Source organism: Salvia splendens, chromosome 18 (genome assembly GCF_004379255.2).
Source record: "Salvia splendens isolate huo1 chromosome 18, SspV2, whole genome shotgun sequence".
Taxonomy (NCBI): Eukaryota; Viridiplantae; Streptophyta; class Magnoliopsida; order Lamiales; family Lamiaceae; genus Salvia; species Salvia splendens.
In genome coordinates, this window is record NC_056049.1 from 19,421,697 (window position 1) to 19,444,357 (window position 22,661).

A 22,661-nucleotide genomic window follows, 5' to 3' on the forward strand; every position below is an offset into this window, starting at 1 on the left:
TTACTAAAAGTAGTAAAAAAATGAGATAATTAATAAGGGATGAACCAAAATGGGAAACTGAGACAAATAATGAATTAATGAAGGGCGATGGGAGTAGTATATTAAAAGTAGGCCTGTTTAACCGGATCTCGGATGACCAGAACCAGAACCGGCCATGTAATTGAGGAACCAGTTCCAATTTTTAAAAAAATATAGGTGATAGATTTTTTTAGATATTTATTGAATTTTTAGGCATTGAATGATGAATATTATTATCTTGTTGATTTGTATTTTTTGTGTGTTTATTTGAAATCGGAACTGACTGATTCCGAACAGGAACCAACCGTTTCCGATTTCGTGATCTACGAAAAATCAAAATCGGGTATGCGGTCAACTAGACCGGGTAGAACCGGAACCGGCCAAATAAACAGGCCTAATTAAAAGTATCACAAAATAAAGCTTTAATCTGATTTTGCACTTAAAAGAAGCTTTGATGTAATTAACGCATCAAAACTTCCCAAATTTTTTTAATTAACATTTTTTCATGATAATTTACATATCACTCATAAAAAGATGTAAGACAATGCTCAATACTGCCTCCGTCCTTGTAAAATAGAAAATTTTAAAATGACACGGATTTTAATGTACGATTGAAAAATTAAGAGAGAAGAAGAATTAATACAGTAAGTGAGAGGAAAAGATAAATGAGTAAAGTAAGATAGAAGAAAAGAAATATATATAAAGTAAGAGACACGAAGAGAAAAAATAATAGAAACAGTGTTAGTTGATTATGAGGTTCACGCCCTAATAGAAAGTTTAGAAAAAATTTTATTTTGAATGGACGATCTAAAATGAAAATAGTTTTATTTTTAATGGATGAATTTAAAATGAAAATAGTTTTATTTTTAATGGATGAAGGTAGTATGAGACAAAGATATTTTTTGGGGGGAATAAGATGAGATAAAGAATTGGTTGTTCTAATTGATTGATTAATATTTGATTCATGTATACAGTTGTTTACTATTCAGTCATTAGTTAGTTACAAAAGAATATAAAACATTGCCATTTATATTCTTTCTTCATTGATGGGCCATCTAGTATCGCTACAGACCAAAAGCTTATTGGGCTTTTATGGGATTCGGGCCTACTTTATAATCTTACATAATATGAATGCAGAAAAATGAGCTAGGGAGAAAAATTCGATACAAAGATGTGAGATGGTCAAATATGCAGATCTATACTCGACAGGTCAACATTTCATTATTAGATTGTCTCAAAATGCCCATTTTCTATATTTGAAAATAAATTCATCTTTCATCTATCTGACAAACGACAAAGAGGAGAAGGTTTTTGGTGTAATGTATAATATTATTCTCATTACAATCATTCCATTAAATAGGAGTACAATATGTTTCAAATGGTAACTAAATCATCCCTAGTTAATACATGATTTGATCAATCCCTTAATTTAGGGAATTGATCCCTGATTTATTCTCTTCAAATTCTTTTCTTCATTCTAACACTCCCCCTCAAATTGAGTAGTGGGATCCCCGATACTCAATTTGTCAAGAACTTCTTCAAGGCTCCTTGAGCTAACTGCTTTGGTCAATATATCCGTCAGTTGATCTTCAGAACGTACAAAGGGGAATTCGACCACTCCTTCAATCTTTTCCTTGATGAAGTGCCTATCCACCTCAACGTGTTTTGTTCGGTCATGCTGGACTGGATTCTCTGAAATGCTTATGGCGGCTTTGTTGTCGCAGTATAACTGACTCTTACTTGGACTAGAATCTCTGTCATCAATTTCCTCAACCACATGATCTCGGTCAGACCACTCTTAATTCCCCTGAATTCTGCCTCCGCACTAGATAGGGCTACCACCTTCTGCTTCTTACTCTTCCACGTTACTAAGTTTCCTCCAACGAATGTAAAGTAGCCTGAAGTCGACCTTCTATCCACTGGATTACCTGCCCAATCTGCATCAGTATACCCATGGATGTCCAAGTCTCCATTTTTCTTAAACACTATTCCGTGTCCAACGGTTCCCTTCAAATATCGAACTATCCTCAGTGCAGCTTCTAAGTGTTCGGCCTGAGATTGATGCATAAATTGACTTATCACCCCTACAGCATAAGCAATGTCAGGTCTAGTGTGAGATAGATAGATGAGTCTACCAACTAGTCGCCGATATTGCCCTCGATCTGCGGCCTCAGCTCCATCTCGTATCTTCAAGCCATGGTTTTGTACGATCGGGGTCTCGACTGGCTTACACTCTAGTAGGTCTGTCTCCGCCAAGATGTCCAAGATGTACTTCTTCTGTCTCAAGAATATCCCCCGGGGTGAGCGAAGGACTTCAATTCCCAAGAAGTACTAGAGATCACCTAAATCCTTCATCTAAAATTCTTTGAAGAGCTTCTCCTTCAAACTCTCAATTTCCTTTGCATCATCGCCTGTAATAATCATTTCATCAACGTACACAATTAAACAGGTAGTCTTTTCCTCGTGCCTTTTCAGGAACAGTGTATGATCTGCATTGCTTTGTCTGTATCCATAGCTCTTCATTGCGTCTGCAAATCTACCAAACCAGACTCTCGGTGACTGCTTCAGCCCATACAGAGTCTTTCTCAATCGGCATCCTTCACCTGCCTTGAACTCGTCAGAGAAGCCTGGTGGCGCCTCCACGTATATTTCCTTTTTCAACTCCCCATGAAGAAAGGCGTTTGTGACGTCGAACTGGTACAGTGGCCAATCTCGATTGGCGGCAATGGAAAGTAGTACTCGAACTGTGTCCATCTTGGCTACAGGAGAGAAAGTTTCTAAGTAGTCTATTCCATAAGTCTGAGTGTACCCTTTAGCCACTAGCCGAGCTTTATACCGCTCGATACTTCCATCCGGTCTTCGCTTAATGGTGGACACCCATCTACATCCAACTGGCTTCTTTCCTTCGGGAAGTATACACTTGTCCCATGTGTGGTTACGCATTAAAGCATCTATCTCCTTTTTCATGGCTTCTCTCCAATGCTTGTTCCTCATCGCCTCATCGGCTGACTGTAGGATCTCCTCCTCGTCGTAGAGTGCTTCCTCAAATGCTTGAGCCATCTCAGTCAAGTGCCCTTTTGCCAAGTTCGCAATAGAGTACCTTGCCTTTCTGTTGATTTTCTCTGGACTGTACCTCTTTGGTTGTACTCCCCTGTTTGCCCGTGGATGTAGTATGTATCTCCCAGTGTCAGGATCAACTCCCTCGACTTCATCTGTTACAACTTCTTCCGGTTGATCACTATTCTCCCCCTGAGCCTCATCCACTACATTAGTTCCAGTAATCTCATTGACAGGGGCAAGAGTACTTACATTCGATATCAGAAGCGGAGAGTCAATATTAGGACTTGTGTCACCTGCCGCTTCAGTCTGTACCACGTCAGAGACCTGCCCAGCGGAGTTGCGTACTGCTTCCTCTGGTAGGTCCACTTCTGGTACACTTGGCATTGACACCCAGCTTAGTGGGTCACTAATAGTTTTCCTAGTATCACTCTCCCCCTGGCCGCTAAGATGGGTATAAAAGTACTCGGATTCAAGAAAAATCACAATTCATGGTCGTGTATATACGATTAGACTTAGGATCAAAGCATCTATACCATTTTTGGCTCACCCCGTAACCCACAAATACGCATTTAATAGCGCACGGGGATAATTTTGTTCATTCATGTTTCGGTATATTGACAAAGACGGAGCAGCCAAAGATTCGAGGTTTTAGGGAAAGATGTTGAGGAATAGTTGTGTGTAGGGCTAGGGTATCGATTGGTGTTTGGAATTTTAGGATATGGGTAGGTAGCCGATTTAGAAGGTAAGCGGAAGTGGCGAGGGCTTCAGGCCAGAAGGTCTTTGGAACTTGTGATTCTATGAGTATGGCACGGGTAATTTCTAGTAGGATTCTGTTTTTCCTTTCGGCTACCCCATTTTGTTCTGGAGTGTGGGCACAGGTGGTTTGGTGTATCATTCCATTTTCTATGATGAACTGTTTCATTTCGGAATTGACAAACTCCCCCTCATTATCAGATCGAAGGATTTTGATGGGTTTTTGGTATTGTGTTTGGACAAGATTATAGAAGTGGACAAAGTGTTCGAAAACTTCAGATTTATGCTTCATAAAGTATACCCAAGTCATACGGGTACAATCGTCAACAAAGATAAGAAAGTATCTAAAGCCTTGTCCCCCAACTACTGGTGCGGGCCCCCAAACATCAGAATGTATTAAATCAAAAATTGATTCAGTACGAGAATTACTCAAAGGATAGGAGTTCCTATGGCTTTTAGCCAAAACACAAGTTTCACAGTACATGTTTGATTTTGGAGTAATATTAGGAAATAACATTTTTAAATAACCCGGAGAAGGATGTCCTAAGCGTCGGTGCCAAAGCCAAGCTTCCCTATCGGCAGACCCGTGAGTTAGCATGGCAGCTCCTTTTTGGGCTATCTCATCCACGTAGTACAACCCGTTACTTTCAGTGCCACGCCCAATAATCTCTCCGGTCCTGATATCCTGCAGTAGACAGAAATTCGGTTGCATTAGCAGTGTGCAATTTAACTCCCGAGTCACATGACTGATTGACAGTAATTTATGGGAAAGTGAGATTACTGGAACTAAAGTTGGAGAAATCTTCACAGTCCCTGCCCCCTTTACAACCGTAAATTCCCCACTAGCAGTTTGAATATGAGATAGGTGAGGCTTGTGAATTTTAGTAATATCCGACTCATCATAAGTCATCGTGTCAGTGGCCCCGCAATCGAAAATCCACCTATTGATTTTTTCGGTACCTGCAGACATAGCGCATGCTGTCCCAAAATTTTCTAGGACTTGAAAACTATTTTTACACTCAATAGGGGTCGATTTATAGTTTTCAAACATGTGGGGGTTTACTTTAGAATTTCGGAATTTATTTGGGGCCGAATCAAATATATTTTCAGCATGGGGTAAAATTTCTAAAGATAAGAAAGGCTGAGGGTTAGGTTGCAAACCCAACCCTAATATCGCGTTACCTCCCGCCGTCTCCCTCATTTCTTCGCCTTCGGATTGGGTTCCTCCAGCGGCGAATTGCGCGACTCCGGCTGTTCTCGGTGGTGCGCCGGTCAGCTGTTCGTTGCCCCGGGTATGAGCGGCTGTGTCACGGCTGCCCTCGGTGGCGGTGAGAGTTGCGATTCCTCCATTCGTTCCAATGGCTGCGGCGGCGTGGCCTTTGCTCCACGGTGGCCGAGTAGTCGCCGATTTGTGCTTCGACTCCCACCATTCCGGATACCCCACCAATTTGAAGCATTGTTCTCTGGTGTGCTTGCGTTTTCCACAATTGGTACAAACCAATTTGGACCGATCGTCATCCATTCGTCGTTCCTCGGATGTCCGTTGGTTCCATCCCCCATTTCCGCTACTGCCGCCGCGGCGTGGAGCGGTGGAGTGATTCTGCCTCCTTGCCGTGAATAGCCTTGCTCCGATTCCGTCTCCTGGGGGTTTTCCGTCTGTAGGACGAAGGATTTCCGATCGGGCATCCTCCCGCTTTGCTATGTTGTACGCTTGCTCGGCTGAGGGAAGTGGTTCCATCTTCAACACCTCTCTCTTTACGATTTCATACTTGTCATCCAATGCAGTAAGAAACTGATATAGCCTATTTTGTTCAGTTTCCTCATTGTGGATCTGGATATCATCTGGGCATTTCATCCGGTTGGGCCTCTTTTGGTCAATTGCTGTCCAGATCTCATTGAGTTCGTTCCATACTTCCTCCAGTGTGGTGTTCCCTTATTTTAGGGTGGTTGCCCTACGGTGAAGATCGTATATTTGTAATGAATCTCCGCCGCTTTTGTATGTTACGGCAAGACTGTCCCATATGTGCTTCGCCGTCGGTTGCTGAGCCACTCGGCTGACCAATTTGGTCTCGATATTTTGAACTAGCCACGTAAATACACAGTGGTCGGCTTCCTGCCACTGTGTAAACGTTGGATCTGTTCTTGTTGGTGGGGATGGGACTCCAGTGATGTGAGATACCATCCCCCTTCCGCTAATCGCATTGTGCATCAGGATGGACCAAACCGGATAGTTCTCTCCGTTGAGTTTAAACCCTACAGTCAAGGGCTGAGAATCGGTTTTGTATATTGGTTTTTCTGGTTTGTCGGGATTTTCTGGTGGTTGGTTGTGCATAAGGCTTTTACGCATGAAATTTGAAAAGAGGCGTGCAAACTCATCCGCTTCGGATGTGTTCGGGCCGCCGGTTATCATCCTATCGGTTTCTGACATGTCTGCCTTTTACAGGTTCTTGGCCAAGGGGTTAGGAAAGGTTTAGGAGCGATGATGAGATCGATTCTGAGCTCCCAGAGTCGTCGCCTGCTCTGATGCCATGACAAACGACAAAGAGGAGAAGGTTTTTGGTGTAATGTATAATATTATTCTCATTACAATCATTCCATTAAATAGGAGTACAATATGTTTCAAATGATAACTAAATCATCCCTAGTTAATACATGATTTGATCAATCCCTTAATTTAGGGAATTGATCCTTGATTTATTCTCTTCAAATCTTTTCTTCATTCTAACACTATCCTTGTTATAATATTCAACTACATTTTCTCTCTACTTACTCCGCTTAATAACTACTCCTAAAATCTCGTGTCACTCAATAATGTAGACATCTTAAATGAGATTGAGATTTGAGGGAGAACTAAACACCAAAAGATCTAAATATATCACACTCCCTTCATCCCATAAAGTTTATTACAATATTTGACTTGGTATATGTCTTTAAAAAGTATAATGGAAAGTGAATTAAAAAAGTTAGTGAAGTGTGAGATCTATTTTTATGTGTATTAGTTTTAGAACAATAAAATACGAGTGTGAATGATTTAATGAATTGTGGGAGTGTACTATTAAAATGGTAAAGGTCAAATATGAAAATTTTTGTAGAACTAATAAAAATGGAAATTTGTGACAAACTCTCTAAGATGGAGATATTAAAAAATTTCACCAAACAATCCAAGATATGCACAACACATAAGGGCATCCGCAATGGGGCGATAGGCCGCCCGATGCATCATCCGCCTCGCCCACGCATTTTTTTATCATAATTAAATTAAAAATGCGTTTGCCAGGAGTCGAACCCGGGTCTATTGCTTGGAAGGCAATTATCCTAACCGTTGGACTACAAACGCTAGTTGAGATATTTTGAAAACTAAGTTGTTTTATTCGTATGAGAATGATATGACAAAAATAAAAATTCACATCACTTATGATTGAATATGGTGTGATAATTTATGATTAAAAAGTAGAATTCGGTGAAACGAGAATTTACTTCTTCGAGTTATTAAGATGATTATGTTGTGTGATTGAAATGAAATGTTTTTTCAATTTTTGTAGTGTTTTACTAATTCAAATAAAGAAAATGCTTAGGGCGGCCCACTGCATTTGGAAGGGTAGGAGGATAAAATGATGATGTGGCGGTGCATAGGGCGCCCTATAGGGCGCCACATTGCTAATGCCCTAAGACAATAGTATTCCCACTGTTCCATTACACGTAAGACATTTCTTTTGGACATATGTTTTTAGGAGAGAAAAAAATAGAGGATAAAGTAAGAGAGAGATAGGACATTACTTTATGCCATGAAAAAAATGTCTTATTTATAGTGGGACGGCCTAAAAAGGGAAACGCCTCAATTATAATGGGACGGAGAAGTATAAAACTTGTGTGACTCATTGCATAGACATAGACATTGGCGGACACAAGAAGAATGGATAAGGGGCTTAAGCCCCTCCCAAAAGATATTTTTAATCATTTTTTCTACTACTGTTATTTCCAGATTGGTTGAAAATCATGTTTAGCCCTTGCCAAAATGTGTCATTAAAGATTAAATTATTGAAAAGTGATTAGTTGGAAGGGGCTGGAATTTGAAATTAGAGAATGAGAAAGTATCAACTCTCTACAATGGCTGCCAATCGTTTGATGAAGAAGAAGCAAACCAAAGTTACTTAATTGGAGTATAAAATTATTATTTAAGTAAATTCTTAAGCCTTTTTCACGCTATTTCCCTCGCGTGTTAGACACGTTTCATCTAGCATTCTAATTTCTTACACTAATAGTTTTATCAATTTAACTTGATGAAATATTTATTAAAAGATTTAAAATTTATTTCCTCAATGGAGTGCATTTATATTTAAACGGCTTATTACTTATTAGATGTTTTAATCTCTTATATAACAAGTTATTTATTTTTAATATTAATAAGAGTGTCATCCTCAATTTGTTTCGATTAGAAATTTAGGAAGTACTTTCACAAAAATGGTCAAAACTAAAAGATATTTCATTTTTCATTAGTCCATTGAATTATTGAATTAATATAAATTTTAATCTATTTGTTATATATTACTCCATATCTTTTAAACTAAAAGATTTTTCATTGTGTATATTTAATGAGTTTTTTCAATGATTCGTAACATACATATCTTGTAGCGTTTTTAATCAATAGAAAATGTAGTGTCCAGCGCGGAACTGTCATTTTTAGATAACGTGGGAGTAATTTTTAGTTCGTTATAAGTTCATTTTCAAAAATTTGAATTTTAAGAACATAGAGATCATTTTTTGATCATTTTAAGTCATCCTTACTAAAATAACTAAAAACTGAATAAAAATAACTTTTGCATTGTCTAAAATTATTCAATCTAGCCCCTGCCAATAAATTTTTCTGCGTCCGCCACTGGACATAGACCACTAACAATACACCCTTCACTACTAGAAAATTGGCTTTTTATGACACCTAAAAATGCAATATTCGCAGTGGACAATATCAAATCAAGTCTTCTATTCTATAATCGTGCAACACCTTCTGCTGCATCATGTGAATATTGAAATTCAAAAATTTATCGATTTTTATTTCATGGAATCTCTTATATTTTTGGAAGTTTTCATGAACAAGGCTTAGTACTTAATAGATTGTTTTAGCCATGACCATTAATAAGACAAGATGCTATTACCGGTATTATCTCTTTTGATGCAGTTTGAATGCATGTAATTAAATATGGTTCCATGGTAGCTAAAAGAACATTGAGTTCCAACTCAAAAAATTTTAAAATTGAATTCTATTTCTCATATTAAGTAATCGTTTGACTTAATATAAGATTGGATAGCTGTACAGAAAAAAAATATTGGATTGTATAAATAAATGAAGAATAAATATTATGATGTTATTTCCAATGAAGCAATACTTAATAAAAAATATCGCATGGCCTCCAAATGTGTCGATTATTATTTAGGTAAGTATTCTTAGCTAGATTAGTTGGGCCGTGGCGAAGCCACAAATTTTACAATGGGGGCCCAAATTAATCCTCATAGTTATAGGATTTTTTTGATGTTCATGATGTCGGAAGCTTATTATTTGATATTTTCAATTTTAACGTAAATATAACAGATGGAAATAATTTTTTATGATGTTTAAATGTCACAAAAAAGTATCAACGAAAATATAAATTATAACAAATACTAGAATGCATTATTTTTTTTTATTATGAGTATAATATTGAAGGAAACAATTATAAAATGACAATGAATTAAAAATAATATAATTAGTTGTGTAAAAGAGAAGAAATACAGTAGAAATTATGTTCCAAAATATTAAAAGAAAAAGAATAAAAAAAGAGTTGCATAAATACAAAGTAGAGAAAAGAAGGGGGGACCAGTCCCCCCGGACCCAACGTGGCTTCGCCACTGAGTGGGGGTATTGTTTAATCGAATAAATTGGTCACAATTGGTCATGCATAAATATATATTGTCCTAGCTAATGAATAAAACCAATATATATATTTATTTATTTGCGATTCAAATTGTTAATATATTTGTTAAGGAAATAGTAACAAATTAACAGTGGTGGCATTATCAAGAAAGCTAGTTACGTTCTTTTCATTGTTATTTTGTCCAAAAATATCAAACTTGAATTTCTTTTTGCAGAAAAAATGAAAATTTGCCGTCTTTTATTGCATTTATTATTATTAGTTTAATATAGTTAATTAGTTAGTTAGCAAGAAATGGTCAAAAAGTAATAGGGAGACTTTTTAGCTCCCATAACCGCGTAATGGCCGTCTGTTTGTTTGTAGTGAAGCTAAGCATAACTCATAACTAGCTAAGCATATGTTAATGTTATTTAAATTGCTATTTAAAATAAGTATGTGTTACATCTATTTATTCACAGTACCTAAGCTGTCATAATTTAATTGATAGAAATTCACGAGTTCTATCGTAAAATCAATAGGTGATGAAGGAGAGATCGACCATGAGTTGCAATTGCCAACAAATAATTGGAATAAGTTCATATTCATATGGTTTTGTGTCTTAATAATTAAATATATTTCTCTGAAAATACTTGCACTAAATTAAAGCATAGTGAAACCTTAATTTGTTACATTTAGTCACGGAAAATTGCAACCGCAACTCAGACGCGACTACGAGAGCCTAGTTCTCTATTAGGGTCGGCCGAAAACGCCATGATTCACATCCTGATCCGAAGACATTAAGTCATTAACCGATGTCGTTTTGGATTTCTCAAAATTTGCGTTATGAAATTACAACTTGATGCATCATTCAAAAATATCTTCTCTTTTCGTGATCACTTCAATTTGCAACCCATTTCCACTTAATGAATCTCCCAAAATGAAAAATAAATATATAAGCAGCAACTCTAAAATCATTTTAACTCCAAGAAAAGGTAACAAAAAATATAAATGCATATGACTCGATTTTCTTATCAACCACATATATAAAAAAAATCAAAGAAAAAGAGGGTTTTCGTAGCCGGCCAGATAATAAAAATTAAGCAAGAAAACACACAGTAAAAGAGATGTATCTGATTTTTATAAATTATTACAAGTAGAGACAAAAACAATTAATTTATAAGGTCTCATTACCTCTCTCAAACCCTAACAAAACTTTCTATTTTCAACCCTAAGAAGACTTCCATTCACAAAATTCATCCAAAAAATGGATCCAGAAAAGAGCCACAATTCGGACACATCAACTGCAGAAAGTGATAAGCATAACGGCAGGTCGTACGACTGCTCCTACTGCAAGCGCGGCTTCACAAACGCGCAAGCCCTAGGCGGCCACATGAACATACACAGGAAGGACAAGGAAAAGGCCAAGGCGAAGGCGAAGGCCAAGGAGAAGAATCATGAGCCAGATCCGTTGGTACGGAGCTTTGGCTCGGGTTTTTTACAAGGTTATGATCATGTGAACCCCGGCCTCCAAACAAGAAATAACGAGCAGTGTTTTTTTCCTGTTTGGAGGCCTGATAAGTTTCCACATGGGAATCCGAGTCTGATGCGCGTTGAGGATCATGAACACCAAGAAGAAGTGGATTTAGAGCTTCGTCTCGGTCGATTATGGTGATCGATTGAACACAAAAATTACGCAAATTAATTAACGTAAGTATATTTATTATATATATAGTACAATTAATAGTTTGTATGTTATTAAGTTTATGTACTTCGATGAATTCTTGATTCTTATTGTTCCGAAATTGTTTAGAATTGAGAATGAATTAAAATTGCAACAGGCACATTTGCTTTATCCTAGTTTTATTAGTGACTGGATCATTTACATATCCAAATATTTTTAGCTACTCTAAACTGTGGATTTTTTAAAATGAGTATTGTTTAGATGTTTGTTGAAGTGAAATTTAATTTGAGTTCATTAACTGGTAAAATCTTTGGGTTTTAGTTTTCTTTTCGGCTAAGATACATACACTACAGACAATGTACATGTTTCTTCTTACTAGGTCCTTGATCATCGAAATTTTGTTTGCATATATATATATATATATATATATATATATAGGTTTACAACATTCATGAGTGAAAGAAAAAACTTCATAATATTTTAGAGGTTTTCATTTAATCATTTTAATCCTTATGTAAATAACAAATAAAATGCAAGATCAAAGCTAGTGAAGAATGGCAAATGCATGTTGAGATGGTAAAAATAGTAGTAGTAGTAATGATGTTAAAACCCCAATTTCTTGTCCTATAAGCTGCAATAGAATTCTATTAAAACTATGCCATTGAACCCCATTGAATCACTAGTTCTGGTTTCAGAATTGTTGACTACAGTTTCGATTTTGGTTTGGTTTGGTTTGGTTTGGTTTGATCCCAAGGTTTTGTCAGTTATTTCGGTTATAACCGAACCAAAAATATTGGTTAACTGACTAAGGAAAACTCATGGTATCGATATTCGATATTGAACTGTTCTGGCTGTGGGTTACCATATTAACCAATCGGTTATAATTGACTGAATATTTGATGAACCAGTCGGAACTCAAGAACGATGCATATCTTTATTTATATATATTATTAAACTTTCTTAATTATGATTTATTAGTATTGACTCAAACATTTTGTATCCGGTTAAACTTGTCCGTATTGGTGGACCAAGGGCTACTTAGGTTGAATAATGATTACCACATCATAAACCAAATCTTGAAAAAAGTCATACCCGATACAATTAATCGAATAAAAGACCATCTCCAATGGTACACTAAAACCTAAAATGAGATAGCTAATTAGTTCCAACCGTACTAAAAAACCAATCTCATTTTTTTTTTGAGAAAAAAATACCTCACTTTAGGTTTACACAAAACCTAAAAGTTTTTCAAATTTTGTGAGTAAAAGAGGCATAATATAGAGAATATTCTTTTAAGTTTGAATTTAGTGTAAATGGTTGTAGTAAAATCATATTTGATGCGACATTTACACTAAATGGGTTTGAGTTTAGTGTAAATGGCATATGGAAGGAAGATACGTCAAATGATCAATATTTCTTAAAACTTATGTTGTAACAATTTTCTCCTCGTTTAATAAATACTGTGGACTAACTATGATCAATTCAAAGCTAAGAGACACTGGTGGTGTTCAGTTGTCTAGATAAAATAATAGCAAAATACTTATAATCTAGTAATCTAGGATTGAATAGTGAGATTCAATCTAATGAATCAAACAAACTACATATTTAATTCCGAGATACAATCTTATAAACCGAACAACCCCATTATGGACTAAACATGATTAATTCAAACAGCTGAGCTTCAAAATTAGTTAACTAACTTTTATCTCTATAATGGCATAATTAATCAGAATATTAGTTCATTGATTTAAGCATAAGCATCTTGATAATATATATACTTATAAAATTGAAGTTGTGAAATCACATAGAACAAACCTTGTCATATGTGAAAAATAATTGTAGCAACCATGTACAATGCAAATAAATTTTGAATAAATATCAATAACCATCCTTGAATTTACATACAAATAACTTTAGGCAAATCCAGAGCAAGTTAGCCTTCATTTTAAACTATTTACTTATAACACAATCTTCATGAAATACAAAAAAAACATTCTATCGTGTAAATAAACTGAGTACAAGAACTATGTCTTAATTGGAACCTACTGATTCTTCTTTATCTTCAAATTGGAAGGGCGGGAAGCAGAAGATGAGGAGGATTCACCACCTAGGTCCGAAGATCTGAGTATAAACAGAAGCGTCTCGACTAGCATGGCCCCGACCAAACCAAGGATGCCTCCAGCAGCACTCTAAATAGTAAAGAAACGCAGCATCAATTGCCATCAGGAAGTATGCATACGGTCATAGAACGCACAGAAGCTAGATTCGACTTGTTTTTCTCTTTAATGAAAGTGCAGAACAAAACTTACCATTGGAGGACTTTTGCCAAACAGGGCTCGGAATGCTGCATACCCAACCAAGTATCCAGTAAACATTGTAACCACAACATGTAATCCTGTACGGTTATCACGATTAGTACTGGACAACAAGAAAATCACAGTTTTAAAATCCACAGAGGAAATGATATCAAATAGACACAATGAGAGAAGAGTTGAACTTAATCATTATGAATTAGTCAACTTCATACATAAGAAAGGCAAGCTACAGATAACTGCAATAAACATAACTCCAAAATCTGGAAAGAACAGTCAGGAAAAAGTTTTGCTTTACTAATAAAATCAGAGAAACGAATAGAGAAATCAAATAGGGAACAAGAAAAGCTCATTGTTAAAACATAAGAACTCGATGCTATTCCAGAAAATAGCCCCCACAAATTATGGGTAAATTGTGAGAGCAAAAGCGAAGCTTCATCAAGCATAATAGGTACAGAGAAATACAAATATGGTTTTACCCAATATATCTATTTCTTTACACAAACTGTGCATAAAAATTATTCCCTCTATCGCAAGGTAGTTGAGACGTTTCTTTTGATGATGTTTAAAGGTTAAAGAGAGAATAAACTATGAGAGGGAAAGAGGGAGTATAATATGAGAGAATAAAGTTTTTTTCCAAAAAAATGAAATGACTCAACTATGCCTTCAAAAGGAATGTGATTCAACTACGGGAGTACTACATTTGTTCGAATTTGCCACTATTATCAGTTTGTCATATTTGGAGACTATTGAAGAGTTTCCACAGAAATTCTTAATGGAATCAACAGAATTAAGTAATGTATCCAAGTTAAGCAGCTTTGATTTGAAGAGTTGATAACATAATGAAAAATCGAAAGAGAAGAAAAGGATTACCGAAGCCTAATTGATCCTTATAAGAAGAAAAGGGCTCATTCACAGGCTTCCGCGGAGTAATGTCCTTCACCAATTCATCGTACGCTTTCCTCTCAACTGCTTCCTCCAGCTTTCTCAATCTCGCCTTCAGCTCCTCGCTCTATCATATCAATCACCGAAACTGTAAAAAAAAAGAACACAGAGACATTGGACTAGTAAATGCAGAATAGATGAATGAATCCACCTTTTGGCGAGGCGTGGGGCTGGTGAAGATGAAATTAGAGCCGGCGAGGAGAGAGGATAAATGTGGTCTTGAATCGGATTCGGATCCGAGCCAGATCGATTTTAGGGATTGGTAAGGTGCGGACGATTGGAGGCTAAGCGAGGAAGAAAGGTCCCGAAGATCCTCCGATAGGTGTGAATCGGTGGAAGATGTGGTGAGAAAGGAGCGCATCTCATCGGTAATTGATATGATAAGGCCGCCGCTGCCGCTACCGGCGGCGGCGGTGGTGGTTATCGGTGGCAGTTTGGCGGAAACGTCGTCGTTGGCCATAGTGTTTGAATAGAAATAAAGAGCCCCGATAAAATAAATAATCATCATGTATGTGCATTTAATTTTTAAAATATTGAAAAAGAATGGGAAAATAGTGTTTGAAAACGCTGCGTTTTGTGTTTGAAGCAGCGGATCTGTAAAACCCTAGACTAAACCTGCAGAAAGAAAGAAGTTGAAGAAATTGGGGTCACGCATCAATGGCGAATCGGCGTTGCTTTCAAACCCTAGCTCGTTGTCTCCGATCGATCAGAACCCTAACCCCAATCTCAGAATGCCTAGCGCCTTACACCGCCCCCGCTCTCAGCCAAACACTCCCAAACTACATTTTCCTCAATAAATTTAAAGTCTACCAAGTGCCCGCTCGGAGCTTCTGCTCGAGGCACAGTGAGAGTGAAGATGATGATTACGAAAGTGGAGAAGAAGAGGATTATGGTGAAAATGAAGAAGACATCGCTGATTTGTCTGCTGAGGAAAAAGTAAAAGAAGCCACTGAGATAGGCTACACGGTCCTCGGCCCGCTTCAGAAATCGGATAGGGTTTTCAAATTGTATGAGCCCGTCTTCGCAGTTGTTCAGGTGTGGATTTGATTCTGATAGGAATGATAGAATGAATTTTTAATGTTTCTTCGTTTCAATTTTTTCATGTTTAGATTGGATCGCATCAATTCAAGGTGAGCAATGGGGATACCATTTACACAGAGAGGTTGAAGCACTGTGACATCAATGATAAGGTCTGTCATTTTCTTAAATATTCTGTCGTTGGCTGTAGCTATTTGGCTGGTTTTTGAATTGCTGGGAATTATACTTCTTGATACAAAAGGCGACTCATTTATAACAAATTCAGCTAGGTTTACAATTCTCCATGGGGAGAAGCTATGAATCTTTAATGTTATAACTCAACTGTAGCTTTAGTCCTACAGATAGGTGAATTATGTGTGTGAAATGAAGTTCATTTTACAATGGTGGTTGAACCCTTTTCAAAGCTCAAGGGGTTTTCTGATACTCATCTTGTGGTTGTTGGCTCCTTCAGTGGTTCGCTTCACGGCTGTACGGCTGTATGCTATGTTACAATATCACTTGGTCCACTTGCCTATGAAGTTCACATGTTGAATTGTAAATTTATTAGCACAAATTACTACTATCTGTTATTTACCATATACTTTGCTGGATTAACTAATCTTGAACTTTTTTATCATCTAATCTTTCGAATGCTCAAGTCATATGTTTTATCTATATATCCTTCCACATAAAGTAAACACCGTCTTATAGAACTTCATTACTCATTGCGAATCCAGCCATTAGGAATACAAATCAGTCCAGCAGCTCTGTTAACAACTTGTTTGTCATGTTAGATATTATGTTGAATGGCTCTAGTTATGCAAATAATGTTGGACTGTTTTCATCTCTAACCTTTGTATTCTCATTTCATGCAGTTGGTCCTCAATAAGGTTCTTATGCTAGGTTCACAAGCACAGACAATCATTGGTAGGCCAGTTTTGCCTGAAGCTGCTGTTCATGCTGTCGTTGAGGAGCACGTAAGTTGTAACTTGTTTCTAGATTATATTATCTTCAGTTACAGTTTGTACAAGGGCCGTGTGCCTAATAAGCTATGACTTTCTTTCTATGACATATTAGTAAGATATGGCTATACTTGGCTGTCATATACCCGGAATTAGGCATAGAACTAAGAGAACACACACAAACTTCACCCTCTTAAGATCATCAAACATCCACTCTTCTTCTTTTCCAAGATAAGGGATTTGTAATTCTACGTCGGCAGGGGAATAATAAGCTAGAAACTAGGCGAGCTAGCAAAAAATTGTAGTGCTTCCTATTTCCATTCCATATAATTTAAAACAACTTAGAAAAACATCAAGTTGGTTGCTAGGCTTATATTTCTAGACATTTCATCATTGTGACAACTTGTGATTGAAGTTACGAGTAGGCATAATATGACCATATAATAACAATGAGATGATCTTTTTATTGTCTTAGTACAGTCAATTTTTTATTTTTTTTGTAGAACATTGTTAATATATAGTTTTGGTATGCAGGCACTAGACGCAAAGGTGATCATATTCAAGAAAAAGAGAAGAAAGAACTACAGAAGAACAAAAGGTCATCGCCAGGTAATTGAGATGAGATTAAATGTTCCTTTTTCTTAACCAATTAACATAGCCATGAAAGATGTGGTGCTGTTCTATCTATCTGTAACTGGTCTCATGCTTTAGGAATTAACTAAACTAAGGATAACGGATATACAAGGGATCGAGAAGCCAGAAAATACTATGCCTCTGCCCCCTCAAACGAAAGAGAAGGAAAAGGCAGAGAAGAAGGTGGCTATGGAAGCTTAATAGGCACAGATGGTCATGTCTAGTGCTTTCAAGATCCATTTTTTCCGAGAGCTCAAGCCTGATATACTATTTGTTTCCTAATGCGACCTTTACATTCTCAGAATTGAGGTCTCTTCCCTTCCCTTCTCGTCCCGTTACTTCTTGTTCATCCATGGTTCCGGACTCATGTTGTGGGTCTTTTTAATTATTTATTTTAACTCCAACACCGGGTAGACGTTAGACTATTCGATATATATGCTCAAAATAAAGCATAGATATATTATTTTTACTTGATTTTATCGTGTTATAATTTACAAGCCTACTTGTGATAGTTGTAGTACTACAAATCACATTTTAAAGATCATTTTTAGTAAATCCAACCTTTATGTAGAGTTAATATCTCAAAGCCATTTTGACATGCAAAGATTGATAAATATGACAATAAAAAAGGATATTGACATCTGATATCATAAATTTTTTAAAAAGTTGAGTTTTTCTCATGAATTTTGAAATTGAAAAATAATATCATGAACTTTACAATGAGTTTGTTATTTCCCACCAATAAAAAAAATTATGGCTATATTAATGGATTGAAGAACAAATTTGGAGGGTATGCTTTAAGAAAAACTATTCTCAAAGATTGAAAAACTTGAAGCTCTCGAAGTTATTGTTGAGAAATTACGAAAAAAATTCATCTCTCGATATTATTTTCCGGAATTTTTTCATTGGTGAGAAATAACAAACTCGGGATAAAGTTCGTGGTATTATTTGTCAATTTCAAAGTTCGTGGGAAAACCCCTTTTGGAAAGTTCCACGATATTAGGTGCCAATATCCCTATTGAAAAATAGATAGAGCGTAGATTTAATAATTGATTTAAATATCTATGTTAGTGGAGCAGATTTAAGATTGCATTAGTAAATTTAAATTAATTCGAACAGAGTGAAATTTTGGTTAAATTAATTCTAACAAAAAGTTTGAAGTGTTGGAAATGGCAGCAGCTCCTACATTCCTTGTAAATTTCATGCCTTATTGAATTGGTTCTTGTTTTCCTCATGTAATAATCTATGACTTTTAAAAATTTGAACAACCTGGTTTGTAGAGCCAACAAGAAAATAGTGCAACTTTATTGTAGTATTTATTTATCTAACAAAGAAAATCGTTTGAAAATAAGAAAGAGGCAGCTGTGAGAGAAGATGAAAGTTTGAGAATAAGAAAGGGTAGAAAGAGAGACAGATGAGCTGGAATCCTGGAGTGGAGATTGAAGATGCCAAATGAAATGGGTTTCACACATTATGATTTGTTCCCAATTTTATTAAAATAAATCGAAAGAGATTTACTATCCCAAGCGAACCAATTGAATTTCTAATTTATTAAAAGAGATTTGAATCCAAGAAAAACCTTATCCTCTCATTCACTCCACAAGCAGCTGCGATGGCAGCCCTCCGCTTAACTCCATCTCTCCCTCTCAGCTTAAACAAACAACAACCCAAATCCCCCCAATTCTACCCACATTGGCCCGGCAGCCTGCGCGCCTACAAAGTGGTGATCGAGCAGGGCGACAAGCTGACCGAGGTGGAAGTCGACGAGGACGAGACGATCCTGCAAGCTCGGCGTGTGCATGACCTGCCCGGCCAAGCTCGTCTCCGGGAAGGTCGATCAGAGCGACGGCATGCTCAGCGACGACGTTGTCGACCGCGGATACGCCCTCACCTGCGCTGCCTACCCTCGCTCCGACTGCCACATCAAGATCATCCCCGAGGAGGAACTGCTCTCTCTCCAGCTAGCCACTGCCAATGATTAGAACCTTCTCTCTCTATGTTTTAAGTTGAGAACTTGAGTCTTACTTACTACATATGCATTCTCTATGTTTTTCTTGCTTCCATATAACTACTTTGTGCCTACTCAGAAAGTTTTCATTCAAACTGAGTCGTGATATATGCAAAACTCAATCTTATCGTACAACACGAGGGTCATTCTTAGTTTGTTTTCTAACAATGACATCCGGATTTTATAAATAACCTAAAACAAACTAACAATGACAGGTTCGACAGTTCAGCACTATAAATTAGTTCGAGATTGATTATAACCACATTCAAACAAATGAATATGAACAAGAAGGCAGCAAATAGAAAACCATACCCAATGAATGCAGATTTTGAGTTTTACGAAGGTGTTTAGATAGCTTGAAGCTCCTCTGCTTAAGCTTGACCTTGACATCAACTCCACCAGCAACGATGGATTTCACCACAATCTGCAGCTTCCCTTCCACTCTCTCTCCCTTCCTCGGCGTGAACACCACGTTATGAATGTCGTCGTCCAACGCCCTCTGCGCCAAGATCCTCCCCACGGCTGCACACGCGTCCTTGTTCTTGGTCGACCCCAGATCAAACTTCATGTCCTTGGAGATCGAATGCGCCACCGCCACCACGTTGCTGGTGGTGCGGTGGACAATGCAGGCGCGAACTGAGCCCTTGGAGATGAACACGTCCAAGCAGAAAAGCTCGTGGTAGGGAGCTGTGAGCTGATTTAAGGTCGGAGTCCTCTGCTTCTTGTTAGCAGTAATGGTGCTGCTTTCGCGAAGCAAATAAGTCGAATTCTTGCTCAACAACACGGCGTGTTTGCTCCCTTCGCTCTTCTCTCTCTCTCTCACATGATCCTTCTTCGAATTGGAAGCTTCTTTCTTCGCATCTTCCTTGCTGCTTCCCTTCCAATCTCTCTCGTTCCTCGCGGATTTCCTGCCATGGAAGTCGAATTTGTGCTCCTCGTACTCTTTAGAACTCCGGTTGAGCTTGTAGAACAACTTCCCACGAATCCTCATATCCTCAATCTCGTCGAAACCAAGATCCTCCACAGCTTCACCTACGGGACCAACCACCCCTTCATCATCATCATGCTCGCGATCACTCAAACGCGACCTCATTCTCATTGCTGCAGCCTCACTTCTGCCTCTCCAAGCATCAGCTAAACCCGAAGACACATTCCACGTCGAATCATCGACGAGCTCGATTTTGCAGTCCTTGATGCCGTCCTCGCCAGTCTCTTGAAATAGAGGCGACAGTTGGATCCTGTCAGCGACGGAACGTCTACTGTCATCATCAACAAATGTAGAGGCTCTTTGAGTAGAGAGCCTGCCGCGCTGCGATGATAGAAGAGAATTCGTAGTTGATCTCAAAAGAAAGACCCTTCTTACGACCGCGAACGCCATTGCTGAACGCGGTTCAGAGGTTTGCTAACAGCCTATATTTTTTAAATGGATTTCCTTTGAGACATTTCGTCGAACAGTTGGTGCCCCATTACTTGTTATTCAGTAAACTGCCTCCCAGTGATATCATATGGTGACTCAGGTCACCGCCCAGAGGCTGCAGCTTAGACGCCGGCGACGGCGGGGAATTAGCGGTATAAACAGTCACCGGAGATTACTTTAAATGGAAATATTTATACTCAAAATAATAAGATTGAAGAATTAAAAATGTCATCAAATGCATGTAATAACTTCTTTTAAAACGAATACTATTTAGATTGAAGCTAATTACTAATACCCAATTAAATCATAAAATTTGATCAAATTTAGTTATTACCACGAAATTTGAATTCTCAATGGTCCAATCCATGTATAAAACGATGAAATTTGAAAACAAAATAATATGTCATGAAATTTGAATTCTTCTTATTGGAATTGTGGTGAAGTGTGTGTTGCGTGAGTTGAGATTGATGAACAAGAAGAGAATTCGAAGAAGAAAGAAAACTTATTGCTGAAAGAGAGAATTGCCGAGAGAGCTTACAAACTGAAAACAACGAATTGAAATAACAAACTAACTAACACAGCCTTTTAAATCTAACGGCTAGTTAGATCAACGGTTGAGATTAAAACTAAAAACTAACGAGCTGAATCCGACGGCTCCTGAAGCTCAAGCTCGAGTGAGCTCAATCTTCCACTCCTTGATCAATCCGATCATGACTGCAGTGAACTTGAGTTATCAAACTCACAAATCTCCACCTTGATCACTCAAGCCACTGTCAATCTATCTTACACAAATTCACAAGTTGCATACACAACTCAAGCTTGTTCCTAGGCAGCGGCTTCGTTAGCATGTCAGCTGGATTTTCAGCCGTATCTACCTTGAACACTTTCACCTCACCCTCTTCTATCTTCTCACGAATAAAGTGTAGGCGCACATCGATATGTTTACTTCTCTCATGGTACACTTGATGTTTGGCTAAGCACAGAGCGCTGCTATTATCACATCCAATAGCTACCACATCCTGAGTTATGCCGAAGTCTTGCAAGATTCCTCTGAGCCAGAAACTTTCCTTCACGGCTGCTGCAAGAACCATGAACTCTGCCTCTGTGGTGGACAAAGCAACCACTGCTTGAAGACTGCTTTTCCAGCTTATGGCAGACCCATATAGTGTAAATATGTAGCCCGATTGTGACCTCCTTGTGTCTAAGTTTCCTGCGAAATCAGAATCTGACCACCCAATCAGAGCTCCACCTTCACACTCTCTAGCTCCATCAAACAAGATCCCAACACTTGTGGCCCCCTTCAAGTACTTCATCAGCCACTTCAAGGCTGACCAGTGATCCTTACCATGATTAGACATGAATCTACTGGTTGTTGACACAGCTTGAGCTATGTCCGGCCTTGTGCTAATCATAGCATACATTGTGCTACCAATCATACTAGCATAGGGAATTCTCTGCATCTCGGCCACATCCGCTTCAGACTTTGGTTTCTGATCTGTTGAGAGCTTGAAGTGTTGTCCCATAGGCACTGCAACTTCCTTTACATTGTCCAGATTATATTTCTTGAGCATTCTGGAAACATAACCAGACTGAGATAACCAGATTTTCTTCTCCTTTCTGTCCCTGATTATTGTTATACCCAGAATCCTCCTTGCTTGCCCCAAATCTTTCATTTCAAACACAGCTCTCAGATCATCCTTCACCTTCTGAATTTCCTGCTTGCAACTTCCAGCCAAGAGCATATCATCAACATACAATAATAAGTAGGCCACAACAGCTCCACCTACATGGTTAATGTAGACACATTCATCATATTTTGAGCTCACCAGTACTTATCATGTGTTCATCAAATTTCCTATGCCATTGTCGGCTTGCTTGCTTCAAGCCATATATACTCTTCTTTAGTAGACAAACCTTGCCTTTGTCTTCTGGCCTAACAAAGCCCTCAGGCTGGGACATGTATATGGTTT

At 37.8% G+C, this 22,661-nt stretch overlaps 4 protein-coding genes and 1 non-coding gene across 6 annotated transcripts; 2 read left to right on the plus strand and 3 right to left on the minus strand.

Annotated features, from left to right (window-relative positions):
* Positions 1-1,719: 1,719 nt before the first annotated feature.
* Positions 1,720-2,198, minus strand: LOC121776866 (secreted RxLR effector protein 161-like). The gene is made up of 2 exons (XM_042174022.1): positions 2,174-2,198; positions 1,720-2,102 (listed from the first exon to the last, which is right to left on the minus strand). The coding sequence occupies exons 1-2, from the start codon at positions 2,196-2,198 to the stop codon at positions 1,720-1,722; spliced, it is 408 nt and encodes a 135-aa protein (XP_042029956.1).
* A 4,898-nt stretch (positions 2,199-7,096) lies between these two features.
* TRNAG-UCC lies at positions 7,097-7,168 on the minus strand. The gene has a single exon. It is a non-coding gene; the product is annotated as a tRNA-Gly (tRNA).
* Positions 7,169-10,980: 3,812 nt separating this feature from the next.
* On the plus strand, positions 10,981-11,388 carry LOC121776867 (transcriptional regulator TAC1-like). Its single transcript, XM_042174023.1, has one exon. It carries the CDS (start codon positions 10,981-10,983, stop codon positions 11,386-11,388), a length of 408 nt encoding a protein of 135 aa, XP_042029957.1.
* A 2,334-nt stretch (positions 11,389-13,722) lies between these two features.
* LOC121777450 lies at positions 13,723-21,229 on the minus strand. Of its 2 annotated transcripts, XM_042174713.1 has the most exons (3): positions 19,587-21,229; positions 14,583-14,742; positions 13,723-13,792 (listed from the first exon to the last, which is right to left on the minus strand). In XM_042174713.1, exons 1-2 carry the CDS (start codon positions 20,650-20,652, stop codon positions 14,675-14,677), a joined length of 1,134 nt encoding a protein of 377 aa, XP_042030647.1. In that variant the 5' UTR covers positions 20,653-21,229; the 3' UTR covers positions 13,723-13,792; positions 14,583-14,674. The 2 variants fall into 2 exon arrangements, with proteins under 2 accessions (XP_042030647.1, XP_042030648.1); XM_042174714.1 differs by lacking the exons at positions 13,723-13,792; positions 14,583-14,742 and adding an exon at positions 18,891-19,234.
* LOC121777451 (50S ribosomal protein L21, mitochondrial-like) lies at positions 14,977-17,735 on the plus strand. Its single transcript, XM_042174716.1, has 5 exons — positions 14,977-15,689; positions 15,764-15,844; positions 16,547-16,648; positions 17,168-17,242; positions 17,345-17,735. The coding sequence occupies exons 1-5, from the start codon at positions 15,312-15,314 to the stop codon at positions 17,465-17,467; spliced, it is 759 nt and encodes a 252-aa protein (XP_042030650.1). The 5' UTR covers positions 14,977-15,311; the 3' UTR covers positions 17,468-17,735.
* Positions 21,230-22,661: the final 1,432 nt, after the last annotated feature.